The sequence below is a fragment of the Daucus carota genome, chromosome 6 (genome assembly GCF_001625215.2).
Source record: "Daucus carota subsp. sativus chromosome 6, DH1 v3.0, whole genome shotgun sequence".
In the NCBI taxonomy this organism is placed as follows: Eukaryota; Viridiplantae; Streptophyta; class Magnoliopsida; order Apiales; family Apiaceae; genus Daucus; species Daucus carota.
In genome coordinates this window covers 31,955,215-31,973,553 of record NC_030386.2, presented here as the reverse complement: position 1 = coordinate 31,973,553, position 18,339 = coordinate 31,955,215, and the positions used below count along the sequence as shown (strand labels likewise).

Below are 18,339 nucleotides of genomic sequence, written 5' to 3'. Positions count from 1 at the left end.
ATAAGTAGAAGCCGTGAGGTAGAAGCCGTGAGATAAAAGTTAGTAATCGTAGCTTTTTTTAAGTACTTCTTGATTTCTTACACAAACGGTACAGATAAGTGCTTCTAGCTTATAATTCAGAAGCCGGGCTTATAAGCTCGTGCCAAACACCCATCATTTACCAATCATATTTATAAATCAGATTTGACAATAATCCGATCCCTTAATATTTTAGTTAACAGCATAATGACATATAATGATATAAACGACAATCTAATGAAAATAAATCTTTTCTTACATCCTCCTAAATCCTACTAATACTCATGTTCATTCCCTCTATTTTTATTTCCAGATTCTCTGTCCTAACAATAGAGTAACTGAGTAAGAAAAAGAATGGCACACTTGTTGTCCAGAAATGTTTTACTTTTGGGCCGAGGTCTGGAAGCATGTAAAATTACAACCACAACCATCAACTCAGCATCGCCATTTCCAATCCATCCCACTCCATTCGTCTCCCACCTCACAATTCCCCTTCCCATACGACGTCGTTTCCTGACCAACATGTCCGACTCCAGCTCAAACACGAGCTCCATCAAAACGGTAATCTCATCAAACCAGTTTAAACCGGTCCCAACAATTGAGCTAATATTCTTTGTTGTTGATTCCGCAGGTGAGAGTTGAAGTGAAGGGAGTGGTACAGGGCGTGTTTTTTCGGGACTGGACGGTTCAGAATGCGACCCAGCTGGGTGTCAACGGGTGGGTTCGTAACCGGAGAGATGGGTCCGTTGAAGCTTTGTTTTCCGGGGATTCTGATAAGGTTGATGAGATGCAGCAGCGGTGCCGTCGTGGCCCTGAGCATGCTGTTGTAACTAGCTTCCAGTGTTTCCCCAGTAGTGATGTTCCAGGGCCTGGTTTTCAACGCAAATCAACTGTTTGATCATTTGTCTAATACAATTCAATAATCAAACCTGGTTTGTGTATTAATGTAATTTATACGCTACAGATATAGTCCACGTTTTCACAATAACAAGTTTAAGCAAGATCAGTTGTATGTTATCCACTTGAATCACCCACATTTTTCAAAGGGAGCTCATCCTTGGTTTATAGATGCAGGCGCAGGCCCTTGTACTGAAACCAAAATATCCATAATTTGAAGATTAAGATGTTTATATGATGGAATTAAAGGTGTGCACATATGAGCTTCCCGATCATGTATAAAAATAATTTGAAGATTAAGATGTCTACGATGGAATTAAAGCTGTGCATGTATGAGCTCCCTTTTCGATGACATACCAGCTCCCTTTTCCCTCTTCGAAACTCCTCTGCATTCCAAAGGAACCGTGTTAAACTATTATGTATATACAGGCGTTTGGTTCATGATTAATGAGCTTTATTTGGTTCATGGTTAATGAGCGGAACACTTTATGATATCTATTCCCATATCCCTCATTCTTACATTTCCATTTCATCTCATGATCCAGACGCTGCTATAGTATATCCGCAATGACGCTCGATTTGGACATGGACATGGAGCCAACAATTAGTTATTTGTGTTATCTTAATCACCCGTTTCAACTATCACATCCACAAATTTCCATCATTGCAATCAAGTTTTATTCTGAACAAAAACCATATATCTATTACAAACAAGTACAATTGAGCTGCTCGCAACAAAATTTTAGGTAAGATCGAATGAACTGATACTGCTGTGTGCAAAGAACGTAAAAAACTACCGGGCTTATAAATTCAAACTTGTATAGCTGATAAAACAAACGATGAGGACAAGAAACGACAAGAACCAGGAAGTTCACGGCAAAGATAAATGTAAATTGAATACACACAATTCATATAATCCAACTCTAGAAAACATAAGCCGTGTTTCCTGTGTGTAGAATGCTTCTTCAGAATGATTTAAGACCTTGTTATATTTTCATCTTTGGCCACAGCATGACAAAGTTCAATGTCTGCAAACTCTACCAACTCAAACACACCACACAAAAATGTAACAAACTCTACCAACCCCAATGGACAACACACAAAAAATATAACAAATTTCACATGTACCAAATTCCCTGTTCATAATAAATGTGCATTCTTCCCGTCAATCAAATGGAGCAACAAGTTCATCTCATTTACTAGCTAACGACTAATTCCTGAAATCGTAGAACCATCAACAGCCAACAAACATCAGAGTGATAGTTGTGGCCTTGTAGGTAGCAGACAAAGCCCATGTGTCTTGTTTCCTGCTAATTAAGAGCTATCTATCAGCTTTTTTATTCCTAAGCTGCTGACCACCGCTACTGAAATTTTCAACTTAAGAGTACAGTTTCCTTACAGACTGGGCGGCGAACCTTGTACCTATGGACTGTCTTTTCAAGGTTCCCAATGCATCAACAAATGTAGGAAAAGGAAATTACCTTGCAATGATACAATTAATTGCGAGGACTTTCAAGGAATACAATGGACCCATGACCATCTTAGAAATTTCATCTGTTTCCACCTCCTAAGTTAAGCAGCTTTGTATAAAACCCCTCCTTAGTTCTCGGGAAATTAGCAGCAGCAACAAAAAAGAAGAGAGGAAAAAACAATCCACAGATATTATGATGTCTAAATATAAGAATAGTCAGTTGGCAGTGGCTAGGCTTTTCATCAAATTGCTGCAAAGGAGTCTAAACCTACATAATATCGCCATTGACGAAGAACTTAACAAAAAAGAGAAGTTGCCTCAGGATGTAAAGGAAGGTCATTTTGCTGTTTTCGCAGCAAATGGTGAGGTGCCAAAGAGGTTTGTCGTTGATCTGTGCTACCTAACCAATGCTGCATTTTTGAGGCTATTGGAACAAGCCGGAGAGGAATATGGATTTCACCAGAAAGGTGTTCTCAAAATCCCCTGTCAAGCTGAGGAACTAGAGAAGATCCTACAAGACAGTAAGGAGAGCTAGAAGGATGATAACAGACACTGGTGTACAGACTACAGTACTGCTTATGTTTGTCATTATAGTTGTGTGTTCATTATTTACTAGGAGAATGAGTTTAATTCTTCTGCAATTAGCAATCATTTGTTCATGTATATAAAAGATTACCACAAAATCTGCATAGCAGTCCTTTTTTATGCATATAAAAGATAACAAAAATTTCTGACTACCCTAAAGAAAAAATATTACAACAAATTCCTTCATCACACTGCTACTATAGATATGTGTAATATTCTAATATAGTACATGCTTACGACTAGACTTGGAAATAAAATAGTGATCTTAATTTGTATCACCATGTTCCTTAAAAAAACAGAATCTTGGTCGAGCTTTAATTGTTCCATGACTTTCACTTGGCAGAGGGGATTTACTCATCAGAGGGTATTCGGGCCCAGAAATGGCTTAAGCTTCCCACTTTCTTTATGAATCTAATATTAGCCATCAAAATATATAATAATAATATATACATTAACAGTGGCGCAGCCAGGTGGAGAGGGTTTTAAAGTATTACATCGTAAATTTCCAACTCAGCATTTTAAGACCAAGCCAGGGCTTCTGGCCTTCAGCCTAAGCCAGCCCTGACCAGGTTCCACCACTGGATACATAACAAAAGCACGGACATGTGAGGTGATACATGTAGCGGAGCGAGGATGTTTTTTTGCTTTCTCATGTGCATCGCCACCCTGACGATTGAATTTTATTTATTCTAGTAAGCTTTCACATTTTACCAGAGTAACCAGCTTACAAAAATTTCAGAAGCTTATAGTCAGAGCATCCTTATATTTTAAATTACTGTATATAGAATATATTTCGGATAGCTGTGCACATATGTTCCATTTGCTATTAATATTTAGTTTCAAAAATATATGGCAAATGCATAAACATACTACAAACCAGTTGAATAGCATTTGTGTTGTAGTTGTATGTATATTTAGCGAATACTATTGTGTATGTGTTGCATACAAAATTTCAGGTTCAGATTTTTTGGTGAATCCTATTGTTTATTTGGTGAACTCTGAAAGTTTGTAGAGTTTAAATTTAAGAGGTTGTTATCAAACGTGACCCTATATGTAAATACTCAACAACCTCCTTTTCCAGTTAGGCCAATAGCTCCTTTCCAGTTGTAAATGAGGAAGACCAAACTCCCAATCAACAAGAATCTTCAAAATATTCATCAATCCTGTCTGTTAACCTAGCATATTGGTTTTGTTCTTTTTTCTCTTCCCCACAATAATAACACTGAGAAGCTTTAAACTTCAAGAGCTAAGAATTGAAGGTAACTGAAGACATCAAAGGAAAAGACAACACTCTTTGACTCTACCATATATATATTATTGTTGTATAATATAACTTCTTAAATACAGGTGTAAATAAATAATTTTATAACACAATTAGTGCATGAAATGAACGTCAGTACAGAACAATGACAAATGTAATTACATAATCAACTACTGTAGTTGCACCTTAGTTTATCTCTGAACAATTGTTTGGTCCCACCGGTTCCCTTAAGCAATTTGATATTGCCATTACAGCTGCTTCTATAGATGCATCTTCACCCTGCATCAGCCCATAATATTATAAACAAAATAATTTGTAAATGTGCATCAGTGTTTTTACTTTTTAAAGGAATCTTCATCTGGCATGACCTAAGGTCAAAGATCTAAATTTTGAGCTCCTATACCCTCAGTATTATTAAAGTTCAACCTGGACTCTGAGGTTAGATACTGCTTATGTTTGTCATTATAGTTGTGTGATCATTATTTACTTGGAGAATGAGTTTAATTCTTCTGCAATTAGCAATGATTTGTTCAGGTATACTAATATAGTACAAGCTTACAACTACCCCGCCTTCCTTCCTCCCAAAGATGGTTTTTCACTCCCAAGAGGAAGCTAGTAAGTATAGATTCCTCCTGGTGGTTTTTGTCTAAGGGGGAGTGTTTTGTGAGTTATGGCCATTGAAGGGGGAGATTTAAAGTATAGAATCCTCCTAGTAGCGTTTGCCTAAGGTTTTGTGAGAAATGACCAACTAAAATACAGAACTTAATGATAAGGAAGAAAAATTGGCTGATATAAGATACTGAAAGTTTTACCTTTTCTTTCCAATAAAACATATTTCCATATTTTCCGGCCAAGCGACTCCAGAAGCTGCGTGGTATGTCTAGATCAACCAAATCTCCCACATTAAAGTTCAGTATATTGCCTGAAAAGAAAATGACATGCATTATCGTTCACGATGGTATGTACAAATATGAAACAAAAAATCACCAAGATCAATAACAAAGTTAAGATGGAACAACTTGAAGTTTATGTGTCATATCAGTTATTTACCAAAGGTAGGGTCAGCTACAAAAACGATAGTTCTGTCATCGACTTGCCAATAATCTTTGATCGCTAACCCTGAAGAGGATAGATATATCTGTTATGAACATGTAAATTTCTGATTGCATAATACTAATCCTAATAGATAAATAACAGGATAATCTGTTAAAGACAGGATTTCTTGAAAATTTACTATGTATATATATATACCAGGAGTATCAGGATAATTCTGAGCAAGAACTCTCAACTTAAAACCAGTGTCCTTCTCAATAGCAGTAATCTCCTGTGCAATTCTGTTTTCCTGCCATTACTTAATTGCTATAAACATTATTTTGATATTGACGTGCAATTGATAGGGACTGTTTTTAAAGGACAGATATTGTCATCAAGTATTATTTTGTATAAACTCAACATAATTGCATCACCATGACTGGAATTAAAAACAGCCACAGTGCAGACAACAAAAGATTATGTTCATAGAGTGTTTGCAATATAACCTCCCTAAAGATGAAAAAATGACAATTAGTTGTAAATGTCCTTAAAACTAAACAACGCGATGTAGAAAAAAATGTCCTTCTCAGCTATGAGGGGAACAGTGCAGACCAAAGAATATCATTACTTGTAAAATGTCAATTACATAGAGATATCAAGAGCAAAAGATGAAGCAATTCATGAAGTTCTTTTTATAGACTTTGAGCTTAAAAGCAGTATACCAAGATAAATTGTGCTGAAATAGTGTCTTTCCTGATAAAGTTACAATTACAAAAAAAGGACTTTATTCTAATTTCATGGAATTAATCAACCTACTAATCTATTCTTTGGAGCTGCCTAGAAATAGAGTTGGGGGATCAATAGGAATGACACATAATAGGTAATAAACCATAGAGTATTTATTAGCTAGAAAAGTGCTTTGAGCAAAGCGATTAATAGGGAGGAATACCAATAAAAAACACCAAAAGTTAAAGCAAGTGAAGCCTTAGAGAATCTTCAATGCTCTATGGATTGATGCATTACTATAATAAAAGTTTGCAACTAGATTAAACCAACCTTGATATAATATACTACAGCATATGCTTTTGAATTTTACAATGAATTTGAAAGAGAAAAACAATGGTAATCCTATATATAGAGTCATTACTCGAGAATTCATATTGTACATAATAAGCAAAGCATGACAAAGATGCGTACCTGTCCTTCAGAGAGGAAACCAGCTACGTCAATAACTGGAGTGAAGTTTTTAGGGAGCAATTCTGGCTTGTTAACCCCAACTTTTGCTTCAGCATATCCAATTCCTGCAAAATTTGGTTGTAATTCTTTAAAATCAATTAGCATTCGCACAAGCATGTAATAAAACTAACACAAGTTTTTCATTCATATTAGATTATTTATGCAAATAGTCGCAGAACAGGTAAGGATGCTCTGGATCCTATGCCTCACAGCCAAAGGGCTTAAGGAAACCCCTAATCTCTTGGTTACGGAGGTTGAGGGTTTGAAGTCTGTGGAGGCATGAGTGTGCCAGTAATCGAATTCAGCAAACTACCATTGGCAAGACCAAAACAAATAGAATGCTCCATTTAAAATAGCTATTTCAGAATGATTATACAATGCTTCGATATTAAAAAACAAAGAGAGAAAGAAAAGGGGCGCTACAACTGTTTAATAAAACACTGTTATCAGGATAACCATGAAATATTACAACCTATCTTGCAATAAAACAGTCCCTTTAGAAAATGACAAGAGATTCAAACATAACTAACTACATATTTGGTTTCCTTGATTCAATCCGCTGAAAGCACATTGAACGGCAAGTTGGAAGCCCAATAACACACCGACTCACATCACAAACTGTAGTTCAGCTGCTACCACAGAATTTGCAAACACAAATTGTGCATAACATAATTAGATCAAGTAGTGTTCTAAATGAAATCCCGAGCCATCATATCCGCTAAATTTTTCTCAAATATCATATACTTAAAGGAAACTCACACCCTAATTGTCAAGGATAATAGATAATGAAGCAAGTCAACAATGTAAGACATAGTTGACAAAATTAAGTTGATAGCAAGTGAGTAACCTGAGAGAGATAAAGAAATAGCAAGAGTAGCAGAAAGCGCAAAACTCAAAGACTTGGATGGAAAAGCAGCAGCCCATCTGGTGAAATGAGAAGAATTTTGTTGGGTTGTAAGTGAATGGTCGGAATGAGCAGAAACAACAGTAGCAGCAAGAAGAGGATTGGTTGAAGATGATCTGAAAGCTGGAACAGAACAAGGGAATTGTAGAAGAAAGCCCACCATTGCTAGTAACTTCCCAACCTCACTTTCAGACAGTCAGATCTTTGCATGTACATAAACTGTCAGTCATACTAGATTGTGTTCTGCGGGTTTAGTTTCAGTATATGTTTTTGTTTGGATAGGAATCATAGGATAGATCGTTATCATTACTGCTTCAGCCCCAAACTGCCCACAGGGCGCGTGCATTAGCTTCACTTTCACTTGGCTAAATTAGTAATTAACTAATTACCTATTTACCTCATCCCTTGTACTATATTCATTTTGAAATCAACTTTCTTCCATTTTTCATTTTTTATTTGAAATTGCTGAAACCATACGGAGTTTATATATTTATTCTTTTGCAAAAAATAATTATCCTCACTGAATATACATACCTGGAAAAATTAGTCACATGTTAATATTATAAAAATACATTCTTATGTAATAAAAAATACTAATCACTTTAAACAATACAAACTTTTGCAACGACCATGAGAGTAGGCAAGTACATCCCAAATGCTTGAGCTGTAGAATAAACTTCTTTTATTTCTCACCAGAAATGTGTGTTTTCGATATATGAGATACCAGATCAGTATTATTTTATTTTATTTTTTAGACTCGAACACAGTAAATTGATTGCAGCAAACTTGTAAACATGCAATGCAGCAAACCAAAGAGCATTTATTTTCGAATTGTCTGCCCAATTGAAAGCTCAATATATTTGAAGAAGTGTCAAGCAGGATGCATATTAACGAACTTGAAGCTGAATGTATCGTTTAGCTTTGTAGCTTTGTTTAGCTAATAAACATAAATTAAAAAGGAATAGGCTGGCTTAAAGCTATTACGTTTGGAAATCTCATAGGAAATGATGCAAATAGCGAATCCAAATAAGCATCCTAAGGAAAATATACAGGCCAGTTGTAGTAGTACGAGTCCCGGAATTCTTTGCTATGCTGGTTCCACTGCACAAAGAAACAAAATATCACAACAGTAAATTGTGCTGATTTATGCAAAACAGTATACCCTTACTTCAAATATTGATCAAAGACTCGAGTCCAGAACAAAAAATAAGAACGTTGTGGTTTTTACCTTAAATTGATATGGCTGCTTCTTCTCCAATGCTTTCTTCCAGTGATAATGTTCAAATTGCATTGCTTTGTCATGCCAACTGGAAATTAGAAACAGAATAGTTGTTATGGAGAAGATAATTCTTGCCACCCGAGCCAAGAAATGGATCAAGAAAAAGCACTAATAATTCGATTAGAGCATCAGAGTAGATTAGAGCTCATTTTGCCAAACAACACAAAAGAAGTGGATCGGTTCTTTGAGACCAAAAGTCTTTACACAGACAGCAAAAGCATAAAATTAGCCGGAAAAGATCAAGCAATGAGAGAAATACCCTAATAGTTAATATCCATATGGTTGCTAAATTATGAACCAAGGATAGATAGATGTATGTGTTTCATGATTCCTATTGTTGAAACTTATCTAATATACATTGCGAAAAACACTCCATACTCCTAAACACGTACTGTGAAGACTTGGTCAAGCACTTCGTTAAGAAATTAAGAAATTTACTCAACCTAATGGAAGATGAAGGTATGAGAAATGAAAATCTTGCATAGTTTTTGTTGACTTACATTTAAATGATATAACCGTAGGTGATCACAGATTTGTTTAGACTTTACATTAGGACGGCACAATTATGAAAAATATTATAAAGATTTTTACTAATAAATTAGGCATCAAACTTGAACAATACTAGGAAGTGCTCAACATTGGCATATCGAACTTGAAGAACTGAAATTGGGGATTAAGGGTAACTATCATGCATGATGAATAACAATAAACTGAAACAAGTTAATCTTCTGAAAATCAACATCTTCATTGTTCATGTCCAGCTTTTCTTCTTTACATTTGCATCAATGCTATATAACTATACCTACAAACCACCACAGTAGCCCACTTTATGGATCTAGTGTCGATACTGCCTCGTAATAACTCACAACAAATTACACAAACAAATAAATTGATCCTGTATCCTACAAATCACATAACATATCAGATATTCTCTAAAATAGAACTTGTCACACTGTTTAAGGAGTAAATTATAAGAATTTAAAACAACTGTACATTACCAACACAAAACTACAATGATCAGTTCATGGACACCGTGCCTGAGACCACAATTATCATGCTCGGAATTTTGCCATTTTAAATGTGGAAACAATTGCCATGACCCCAGTCCTTTGTACAGACTACGTTTAGGGCTCATTGAAATGCATATCATTTTATTTTATTTTGAAGAAGAAATGCATATTTAACATCAATTTTACAATCCCACAATTTGAGAACTTACCACAACACAAGTTCACAATCCCACAAATTAAAAACATGCCAACAACACAAATTCACAATACAAAAATACAGAAAATCTTCATATGTTATTAAAAAGAACCCACTATCCCCTAGTCACACACAGAGAGAGGTCTAAGAAAACAAATTTATATATAAAGTATATGGCAAATATAAAAAAGGAGAAATTTTTACTTGAATTGATTAGAGAGCTGCCACATATAAGGATTAAAAAAGGTGCAGACATTGAAAGCAGCTGAACCAATCCATATATTCATGAACCTTTCCGGGTCGGCATGTGGAACTCCCGGGTCACCTCTGTAAGCATTACCAAAATACTTCTCCATCCCCTTCTCTCTCTCTCTGCAAATTGAAATTGTTGTGAAAATTGGAGCTTTCTTTACTTATCCTCTTTCTTGATTACCCTACTCTTACAATTCATCCTAGCCGTCCACTATAATAATATTTCAACGGTTAGATTTAAGCCCATGATAAAATTGCCAGCTAAGGACTATATTATTCTTTTATATTTTATATATTTTAAGCCCATTTTTATTTATGGCCTTGCTTATAAATAATACCCTCGAGGCTCCCATTCGAGATCTGTATCTATCTGTGTGTCTCTCCCCTTTTTCTTTCATCCCTCCATAACCCTTTTACAAATAGTTGATAGTAATTGTATAAACCCCAATTCTTAAACCCCTTTATATTTTCAGATTTTAAAACCCTAAACTTTTTAGATTGTATTAATTACACTTTTCTTGGTTGCTAACAATTGGGTTCTGGAGCATTACTAAGTTCAAGTAAGTATTTTATCAAGATTTGTGTATTTTCTTGAAGATTGGTATGTGAATTCAACATTGCATGATTAAAAAATTGAAATTCTTGGGCTTTTCTTGAATTTTAATTTTGAATTATTGTCAGTCAAAGTGTTTTGTTACTAGTGGGGCTGTTTGAAAAACCCTAGAAGAGATTGATTCAAATTTGCAAATTTGAAATTTGTGGGGTTTTCTTGAAATGTGAATTTGAAATATTGTGACAGGTGTTGAGGTGAATGGTGGGGTTTGTGCAAAGACCTAGATGATACTGGTGTTTGAATATGAGAGATGAAGGTGTAGTGGAGATTAAGAGAGAGAAAAGCAATCTGAGTAGAAGGGCAGGAGGGGACGAATTCGGACGTGCAGTATCAAGAATTGCGGTTGCTCAGATATGTGAAAGTGTGGGGTTTGAGAGTTTTAATGAGTCTGCATTGGATGCTCTTGCTGATATTGCGGTTAGGTACCTTCGTGATTTAGGAAGGTCGGCTAGTTTTAATACTAATTTAGCTGGGAGGACGGAGACTAATGTGTTTGATATAATTCGAGGGTTGGAGGATTTGAGTGCTTCAACTGGATTTTTAGGTGCGTCGGGAGATAGTGTTTGTTTAGCGGAGTCGGGAACTGTGAGAGGGATTATAGAGTATGTTGAAACAGCAGAAGAAGTTCCGTTTGTTCAGCCAGTTCCCAATTTTCCCATAGTAAAGAAACCAAGTAGAATTCCCAGTTTTGTGCAAATGGGTGAGACACCAGCTTTTAAACATGTTCCTGCGTGGCTGCCGGCGTTTCCTGATCCCCATACATATATCCATACACCAATGTGGAATGAAAGAAAGACAGATCCCCGTGCTGATAAAATTGAGCTTGCTAGGCAACGAAGAAAGGCAGAAAGTTCTTTGTTGAACTTGCAACAAAGAATAATGTGTAATGGCTCAGCTGTAGCTTCTACCTCGACCAAGTTAGACAATGGCTTCGTGGCAGGTGAAAGCAAAAACCCCTACCTTGCTGCTCCTTTTAAAGCAGGAGAAAAAGATGTTTCAACAATAGTTATGCCATCGAAACTGTCGGAAGAAGGGCGTGAAAATAAGCATGTTTCTCTGTTAGAGACATTTGCTCCTGCAATTGAAGCAATAAAGGAAGGTATTAGTGAATTTGGAGATGGTGCTGGAACTAGTATCCCGGATAAGAGGCTAGCTGTTCGTTTGAACTTTAAAACTGCTAGAAAAGCATTTTTATGTGAATCTCCGGACTTGAGCCTTCTGAAAAAAGGTGGACAGGCATCATTTTGGTTTGGAAGAGATGAAGATAGGGATGACAAAAAGAGGAGAGCTGAGTTGATCATTAGACAGTCTATGGAAAACCCAATGGACCTCACTCAGTTGTAAATTAGTTCATTATCATGTGCTCATCTCAGATCAATTTCGAGTTCAGAAAATAGAAGCGGATTAGGGAGTCAATAGTCATCCATTGTACTGTAGTTACAGAGTAGCCTTTCTGACTAGATATTTTTCGTAGTCCCAGAGTTACAAGGTACGACAGTGTTTCTTAGACTTTTCAGCATTATAGCCTTCGTTTTTTTTTTTATATAGTAATTGATTTGTAGCTTATTCTTTTAACTCCATGTTGTCGAATGATGCGTGTATTTTCTAAACCCCAAGTGGTGAATGTCAGAAATCACAGAGGTCTTTAGAGATAATCTGAAGTTTGTTGGTTTTTATATTGTATCTACATTCCATATCGAGTCCTTTCAGTGACAACAAATGTTCCGGATTGTTAGCCTGTGATCATGTATTATATCAGTTGGTAAGTTACTAATTTTATTGTGATTCACTCAAATTATTGCTTTCAGCTTTTGAGGAGGAAGTCGATCACTCTCATTATTTAAATTCTGTATACAAAAATTTCAAGCTATTCTGTTAGTTGCTTAGTTTGATATACCAAAGATCATAAGGTTAGGAAGAAAATATTTCTGCAATTAATGAAAAATTTATATAGCCTTGAGGGCAACTGGTAATTTTGGTTGTAGATGAAGGTGCCATGGGTTTTGGGTTTGTTATTATCCCCAGAGATGGTAGGAAGTTTGAAAGCTTTGGTGCACTGGCGAAGCGTTTCCTTTTGAAGTAAAGAAAGTGCGTGTATATTGTACTTACAATAGAAAATATGTGAGGAGGTGCTTCGGAGCCAATACACTGTAGTCTGTAGTCTTAGAGACAGAAGTAGGTTATGATAAAAGACTATAGTGTTCTTTGATGATGAAAGGAATAACTTGAGGTAATACTTCAACAATGCATGCATTCATATGATTTTAGTTGTCAACAGAATAGTTATCCTCTTGGTGCTATTGAGCAAGCCACCAAATTTGCAAAAGATTTGTAAAGCTGAGAATCTACCCACCGGAGTAGCTTGGGTAGAGAATTTGACAGTTAGGGCAAAGGATGCCTTCATCACCTAACCTTCTTTAGATGGAGACTCCACAAGTTTCAGAGTCCTTTGGTTTTGAGCGAGTCAGGACATTGAATGCATAAACTGATGCCTAGAAATAATCCATGCTAGTCAGATTTTCATTGAAGGCCCTGAGCCCCTGACTATCTGCATGTACATTAGTTGCTGAAGTGTATGTTTCCTTGTATTTATGAATCATTGGACTCTGTGCATGATTCTATTTTGCTCCCTCAAATATAGCCATGTGACAACGATCAAAAAACAACAGCTCGTTGCCTGTGGCTGTGGAGCTCATATGCTTAAGAAGCTGTCAGCAACCTGGTGAGCTCCATTTATTAGCATGTTTAAAATTTGAAGTTAAGAGTCGGTTTGAGGAGTCTGTTGGAGAAATGCTCTTAGAACCGTAAACAAACCAAGCCAATTTTGACATTGACAAGCCATAATTGACTCTTTTCAGACCATCTAGGCAGAGCTTTCTGTTGAACATAAATTGATGCAACTTCATACACTCAAAACCATGCAAGTAAACTGTAACAAACCTTCCAAAGCATTTTGGGAAGAGAAAGAGTTCTGAAATGCCAATATATCTGCTATAATAATTGAAAATTTGCAAATTATTGTCCGGGTCTATTTTTTGTTTTAAAATATAGCTGAATGTTCTTAATGTAAAGACTACACAAATTCACTGTTTAATACAAACTAAAAAAGTTTGATTTGCACTTCATTAGCAAACAAATCATTACTAAACAAAATATCAGAAAGTGCTCTGTCGATCAAAGAGAAATATTGCAATCTTTCTTCGGCATTGCAAGTCCCGCTCCACTCTTTTAGATTTTATCATTTCAATTTTAGATCAATTGCTGCTGGGAATGCTCTTCCACGATGATTGAATATCATGAAATCCATATTGGAGGATAAAGAGACCACCCTGCATTTTGAAATCATAGAAAGGACATCACTGATGTGAAAAACTGTAAAAATCACAACAGATAGTAACACAAATGGAACCGGTGATTTAAACTATCATATAGATTCCACTCTATAATAATTTGTACCATTAATTGTATATATACTTGTATAGCTGCTGTCTCCGTAAATTTATTTTTTTTGATACGCGTAAATTTTATAAATCAAGATTTACACGTATTGAACTAGTAAAGTTGATTTACGAATACTATCATAGATCACTAACTAATCTGCATCATCCTTCTTTTGCTCCCTTATTTCCTCCAAAGCCAACGAAATCAAAAGTTTTAACCCCGCCTTTAAAGCTGGTTAAGTGGTAAATTTGCAAACTATTTTAAGGTCATCATAATTAGCAACAGTTAGAGCTTGCATTGCTTCTCTAATTTCATGACAAGCCATGAAGAAACATTATTGAAGCTAATATACTAACCAAAAGAACTAGTTATTTTTATGTAATTTCTGAACATAGTAATGATTGAAGAGTACTAGATCTAAGCCCCAAAGACATGTAACTCTCATCGAGATAATTTAATAGTAGAGCAATTGCTAGTGTACTATGAAACTAAATATTGGCTTGATATAGCATCACAATAATGATAAAGGGTAGTAAATGAAAAAACTGCAGCAACCACATGCAAGGAGGGCAAAAAGTAGTTTTGGTCAGGTTTTGCTTTTACTAATATAGGTCTGTCTGGTTTCTAAACCCAAACCATAAAGCATCAATATCATTTCTAATATGGCTTGATGTTGGTCTGGTTCCTGTCTAGTTATGGTTTACCCAAATTAAAGTTATCACATTTATAAACACTGATCCCAAGGTACACTGTTACGGGCATTCATCTCTTCCCCGGCATCTTAAATTATATTTAATTGTATTTAATTATATTTAAATACAATTAACTGTATCTTCATTGCTAAATATTAAAAAAATTAACTATATAATTCTAGGAGATCTTAATATTGCATATATTATAAAGATCAATTAACCAGTTAATAATGAACTACTAAAACAAGTTATCACTTTAATTATGATAATAGCATTACTTTTAACAATTACAATATACAATTTTTGTGTGTGTGTATATACAGATATATATCATAAAATGCATAATCACTGCGACACCCCGAAAACAGAGACCATGGTTAAACCCGATTCAACTCACTTCCAACTTGCTTCCATCATCGGCCCCGGGTCAGCACTTCAATGAATTATTAAAAGATAGATAATAAATGGAATTTGTTCTGAAAATATAATTAACATGGTTATCGTTGGTTTGAAACCAAATTAAACCGAAAAAAATTGTTATATTGAAACCAAACCATACTCAAATATGTGATTTTGCATACTTAAATTAAGAAAAATGGTTTGGATTGGTTGGTTGTTCATTTTTAGATCCATATTGCTACCCTATGCATCAGAGTCTGAAAACTACTTATATACTCCCTGTCTCCCTCTATATGGAATTATAGGAAGTTTTAGAATTCGACAAGTTTTTGGTTTGTATTCTCAGTTATCAAAGTATAACAATGTTTAAGGTACATGAGTGCCCTTGTTATCTATGTATAATAATGTTTTAGGTACATAAGTGCCCTTGTCATCTTTCTTAATTTATTATCTCTATTCTCTTGAAGTGTATTATTCTGTAGATGTATTCACCTTTGAAGGATAAAAATGTAAAACTAAGCAGCAATAAATGTAAATTTAAAGTCCTTTGGTATGTGCAAATGGTCATCAAACGTTCTGTTTATGTCCTTTATAAACCATAGGGGTACTATAACATGGTCTGATTTGTATTTCAGTATTAATGTTTGTTTTGGTATTCATAAATTTTTAATCTATATACTATAGCTACCGGAAGATAGCAAATCAACTTACACATATAATTATTTTTCCTTTGTTAAATACAACTACTCTTTTTATATGCTATTTCATTTAAAATAATGTTGAATTTTATTAATTGAATACAGGGCTAACTGACATTGCAACAAGCTGAGTTGCAAAACCTTAATGAATTATAAACCTAAGCTTCCTAAACATAAACGAGGCTGCCAAATTTTGTTCATAGCCTTCTAAACTCACTAAATAAATGAATCCAAAAGCCAATGACCTTCTACTAGTTTTCTAGCATCAAAGTTAGTTATTACTTTCTTTAATGACTAGTACATTCCAAGAATCAGAGTGTGTCTGATGTGGAGGGTGTTTAATACTACGCAATTCCTTCAAACTCCAAAACCAGCTTATTTAAAAGAATTTGACATCATAATTATACACAAACATTTTATTAGTGTGTGTGTGTGTGTGTTTGATAATTCACATCATATATCAAGATTTTTAGACTAAACATATTGAGAAACACATGACATCCTTTGCATAACTTTTAAGGAAAGCTCATATTATATATATTCTTGAAAAACATAACCCTAAGCCTCAATTCAATTTTTTGGAACCTAGCTTTTTATATGCAATAGAACTAAGTAAACACTTTTTTCCTACAAGTTCTGTTATCCACAACGATCCTCAATTTCAATAGTATTTAACAATCATATTAATAGCCAGTTAAGTAAAATATCAAATAATAACAAAACTAAGGTTCATAAAAATCAGTAAAATTAGATAACATGGTAAAGTGTAAACTAATAATACAAGCCAAAACAAAATAGCAACAAATACCTGTTCTCATCAGAATCAGGAAGTATGGATAGGAACTTCCCGGGCACAGTAAGACCAGCCCACAAGCACAAAACCAGCCCTAATATCAACTCACCGATCACCTGCCCCCAAATCAATCAAACCCAGATCCCATCAGATACAAAATCAAATATACCATTAAAATACAAAAAGGACAGGCAACTTGACATAAATTGGGGTACATAGAACTCTAATGACCCTTAATCTCAAGCTATACAACAACTTCAAACAAAAAATCATGTATCAACTATAAAGATAAAGGTAGAACTTTACATGAATTGGGGCTCCAGTGAACTCATCTTCTGTGATCTTGAGCAAAGCTCTATCTGAAATTGATCAAAGAAAGCATTAAAGCTCAATATATATAAACACAAAGGACTCAAGTTAATTTAGTTAGATGGCTGATTTAACTACATTGGATAGTAGAATAAGCAGCGTGAGAGAGAAGCAAAACTCCTAGAACGCCCACGAAGAAACCCAATTTCATCTCTCCGTTTTCCACTTGGATCGCCGGCCGCTCAAGATTATATCGACGTTCTTGGATAGATCCGGAGAGAGTGTGGGAGAGATTTATCAAATTAACAAGTAAAATTTTATTGTAATATTAGTTCCTCGCCGATATATTTAACAAATACTGCTTAATTTTGTTGTGATTTATGCAAATAGGTCTAATCAGTTGAGTTAGTTACCCATACATGATTAATTAAAAATCGAGGATTAATTAAAAAATAAATCAGAGTGAAAATCGGATATATTTTAATATTAAATTATTATTTAATATAGTTATTATTATGTTAATTATTTATTAATAGATATATATTGACTATATTACAAGTTCTTTAATTGTTCGTAATTAAAATAATATAATATTTTTAATTTTAATAAATTATCATCTATATTTCGATTAAGAAAAAATTATAAAGTTTAATCGAATTTGAAAAATTGAATCGGCCGATCACATTATTAGGGATTAATCCGTTAAATCTGAAATTTTTATAACACTTATTATGATTATAAAAAAAAAATTTGAAAGTTCATAAAAATTGTCAACATTTTGTAAACAATACTTTTCCTTACAATATGAAATATTAAAAACATTTTAAATTTGATTAGATTTTTAACTAATATAATTCAGAATATAAGACGAGAAAGTGGAAAATTTTAGATAAAGAACAAAATTATGATAAAATAATATATTTTTAAAATCGTAGCCACATTCTTTCTCAGTGGTAAATTTATTGATTCTGACCCATCATATTGCGCAGTGAAATTCAAAAGCCTTTGCGTTTACGCGATTTTGTTAAAATATTTATATTTATATATTTCTAATTGTTTACAATATATATAATTTTAGGGGGCTTTCGTAAATACCCAAATATAAAACTTGCTTTTTAAAAATAAAGTTTACAAAAATATGGAGATTGTATTTGTAACGGGTAGCAACCATGTATACGATCATAAATACAATTTTAAAAAAGTTTCTTAAAATTACATTTAATTATAAAAAAAACTTATAAATAGTTGCAAAT

General features: G+C 34.4%; 5 protein-coding genes and 1 non-coding gene across 7 annotated transcripts; 3 read left to right on the top strand and 3 right to left on the bottom strand.

The window, feature by feature from the left end:
• Positions 1 to 200: 200 nt before the first annotated feature.
• On the top strand, positions 201 to 1,039 carry LOC108193030 (uncharacterized). The gene is made up of 2 exons (XR_010284761.1): positions 201 to 579; positions 650 to 1,039. It is a non-coding gene; the product is annotated as an uncharacterized LOC108193030 (transcript).
• A 1,543-nt stretch (positions 1,040 to 2,582) lies between these two features.
• On the top strand, positions 2,583 to 2,921 carry LOC108226250 (auxin-responsive protein SAUR71). Its single transcript, XM_017401195.1, has one exon. The coding sequence runs from the start codon at positions 2,583 to 2,585 to the stop codon at positions 2,919 to 2,921; it is 339 nt and encodes a 112-aa protein (XP_017256684.1).
• A 697-nt stretch (positions 2,922 to 3,618) lies between these two features.
• Positions 3,619 to 7,691, bottom strand: LOC108193028 (thylakoid lumenal 15.0 kDa protein 2, chloroplastic). 2 transcript variants are annotated; one of them, XM_064080345.1, is made up of 7 exons: positions 7,348 to 7,691; positions 6,462 to 6,565; positions 5,484 to 5,574; positions 5,283 to 5,351; positions 5,045 to 5,154; positions 4,418 to 4,511; positions 3,619 to 3,637 (listed from the first exon to the last, which is right to left on the bottom strand). In XM_064080345.1, exons 1-6 carry the CDS (start codon positions 7,565 to 7,567, stop codon positions 4,419 to 4,421), a joined length of 687 nt encoding a protein of 228 aa, XP_063936415.1. In that variant the 5' UTR covers positions 7,568 to 7,691; the 3' UTR covers positions 3,619 to 3,637; position 4,418. The 2 variants fall into 2 exon arrangements, with proteins under 2 accessions (XP_063936415.1, XP_017215081.1); XM_017359592.2 differs by lacking the exon at positions 3,619 to 3,637 and having other exon boundaries at positions 4,250 to 4,511.
• A 513-nt stretch (positions 7,692 to 8,204) lies between these two features.
• Positions 8,205 to 10,346, bottom strand: LOC108192960 (uncharacterized). Its single transcript, XM_017359509.2, has 3 exons — positions 10,094 to 10,346; positions 8,633 to 8,711; positions 8,205 to 8,505 (listed from the first exon to the last, which is right to left on the bottom strand). Exons 1-3 carry the CDS (start codon positions 10,243 to 10,245, stop codon positions 8,440 to 8,442), a joined length of 297 nt encoding a protein of 98 aa, XP_017214998.1. The 5' UTR covers positions 10,246 to 10,346; the 3' UTR covers positions 8,205 to 8,439.
• A 99-nt stretch (positions 10,347 to 10,445) lies between these two features.
• LOC108192958 (transcription initiation factor TFIID subunit 8) lies at positions 10,446 to 12,409 on the top strand. The gene is made up of 2 exons (XM_017359508.2): positions 10,446 to 10,701; positions 10,941 to 12,409. Exon 2 carries the CDS (start codon positions 10,998 to 11,000, stop codon positions 12,096 to 12,098), a length of 1,101 nt encoding a protein of 366 aa, XP_017214997.1. The 5' UTR covers positions 10,446 to 10,701; positions 10,941 to 10,997; the 3' UTR covers positions 12,099 to 12,409.
• Positions 12,410 to 13,723: 1,314 nt separating this feature from the next.
• Positions 13,724 to 17,415, bottom strand: LOC108225079 (membrane magnesium transporter). Its single transcript, XM_017399892.2, has 4 exons — positions 17,225 to 17,415; positions 17,084 to 17,136; positions 16,793 to 16,893; positions 13,724 to 14,083 (listed from the first exon to the last, which is right to left on the bottom strand). Exons 1-4 carry the CDS (start codon positions 17,295 to 17,297, stop codon positions 13,993 to 13,995), a joined length of 318 nt encoding a protein of 105 aa, XP_017255381.1. The 5' UTR covers positions 17,298 to 17,415; the 3' UTR covers positions 13,724 to 13,992.
• Positions 17,416 to 18,339: the final 924 nt, after the last annotated feature.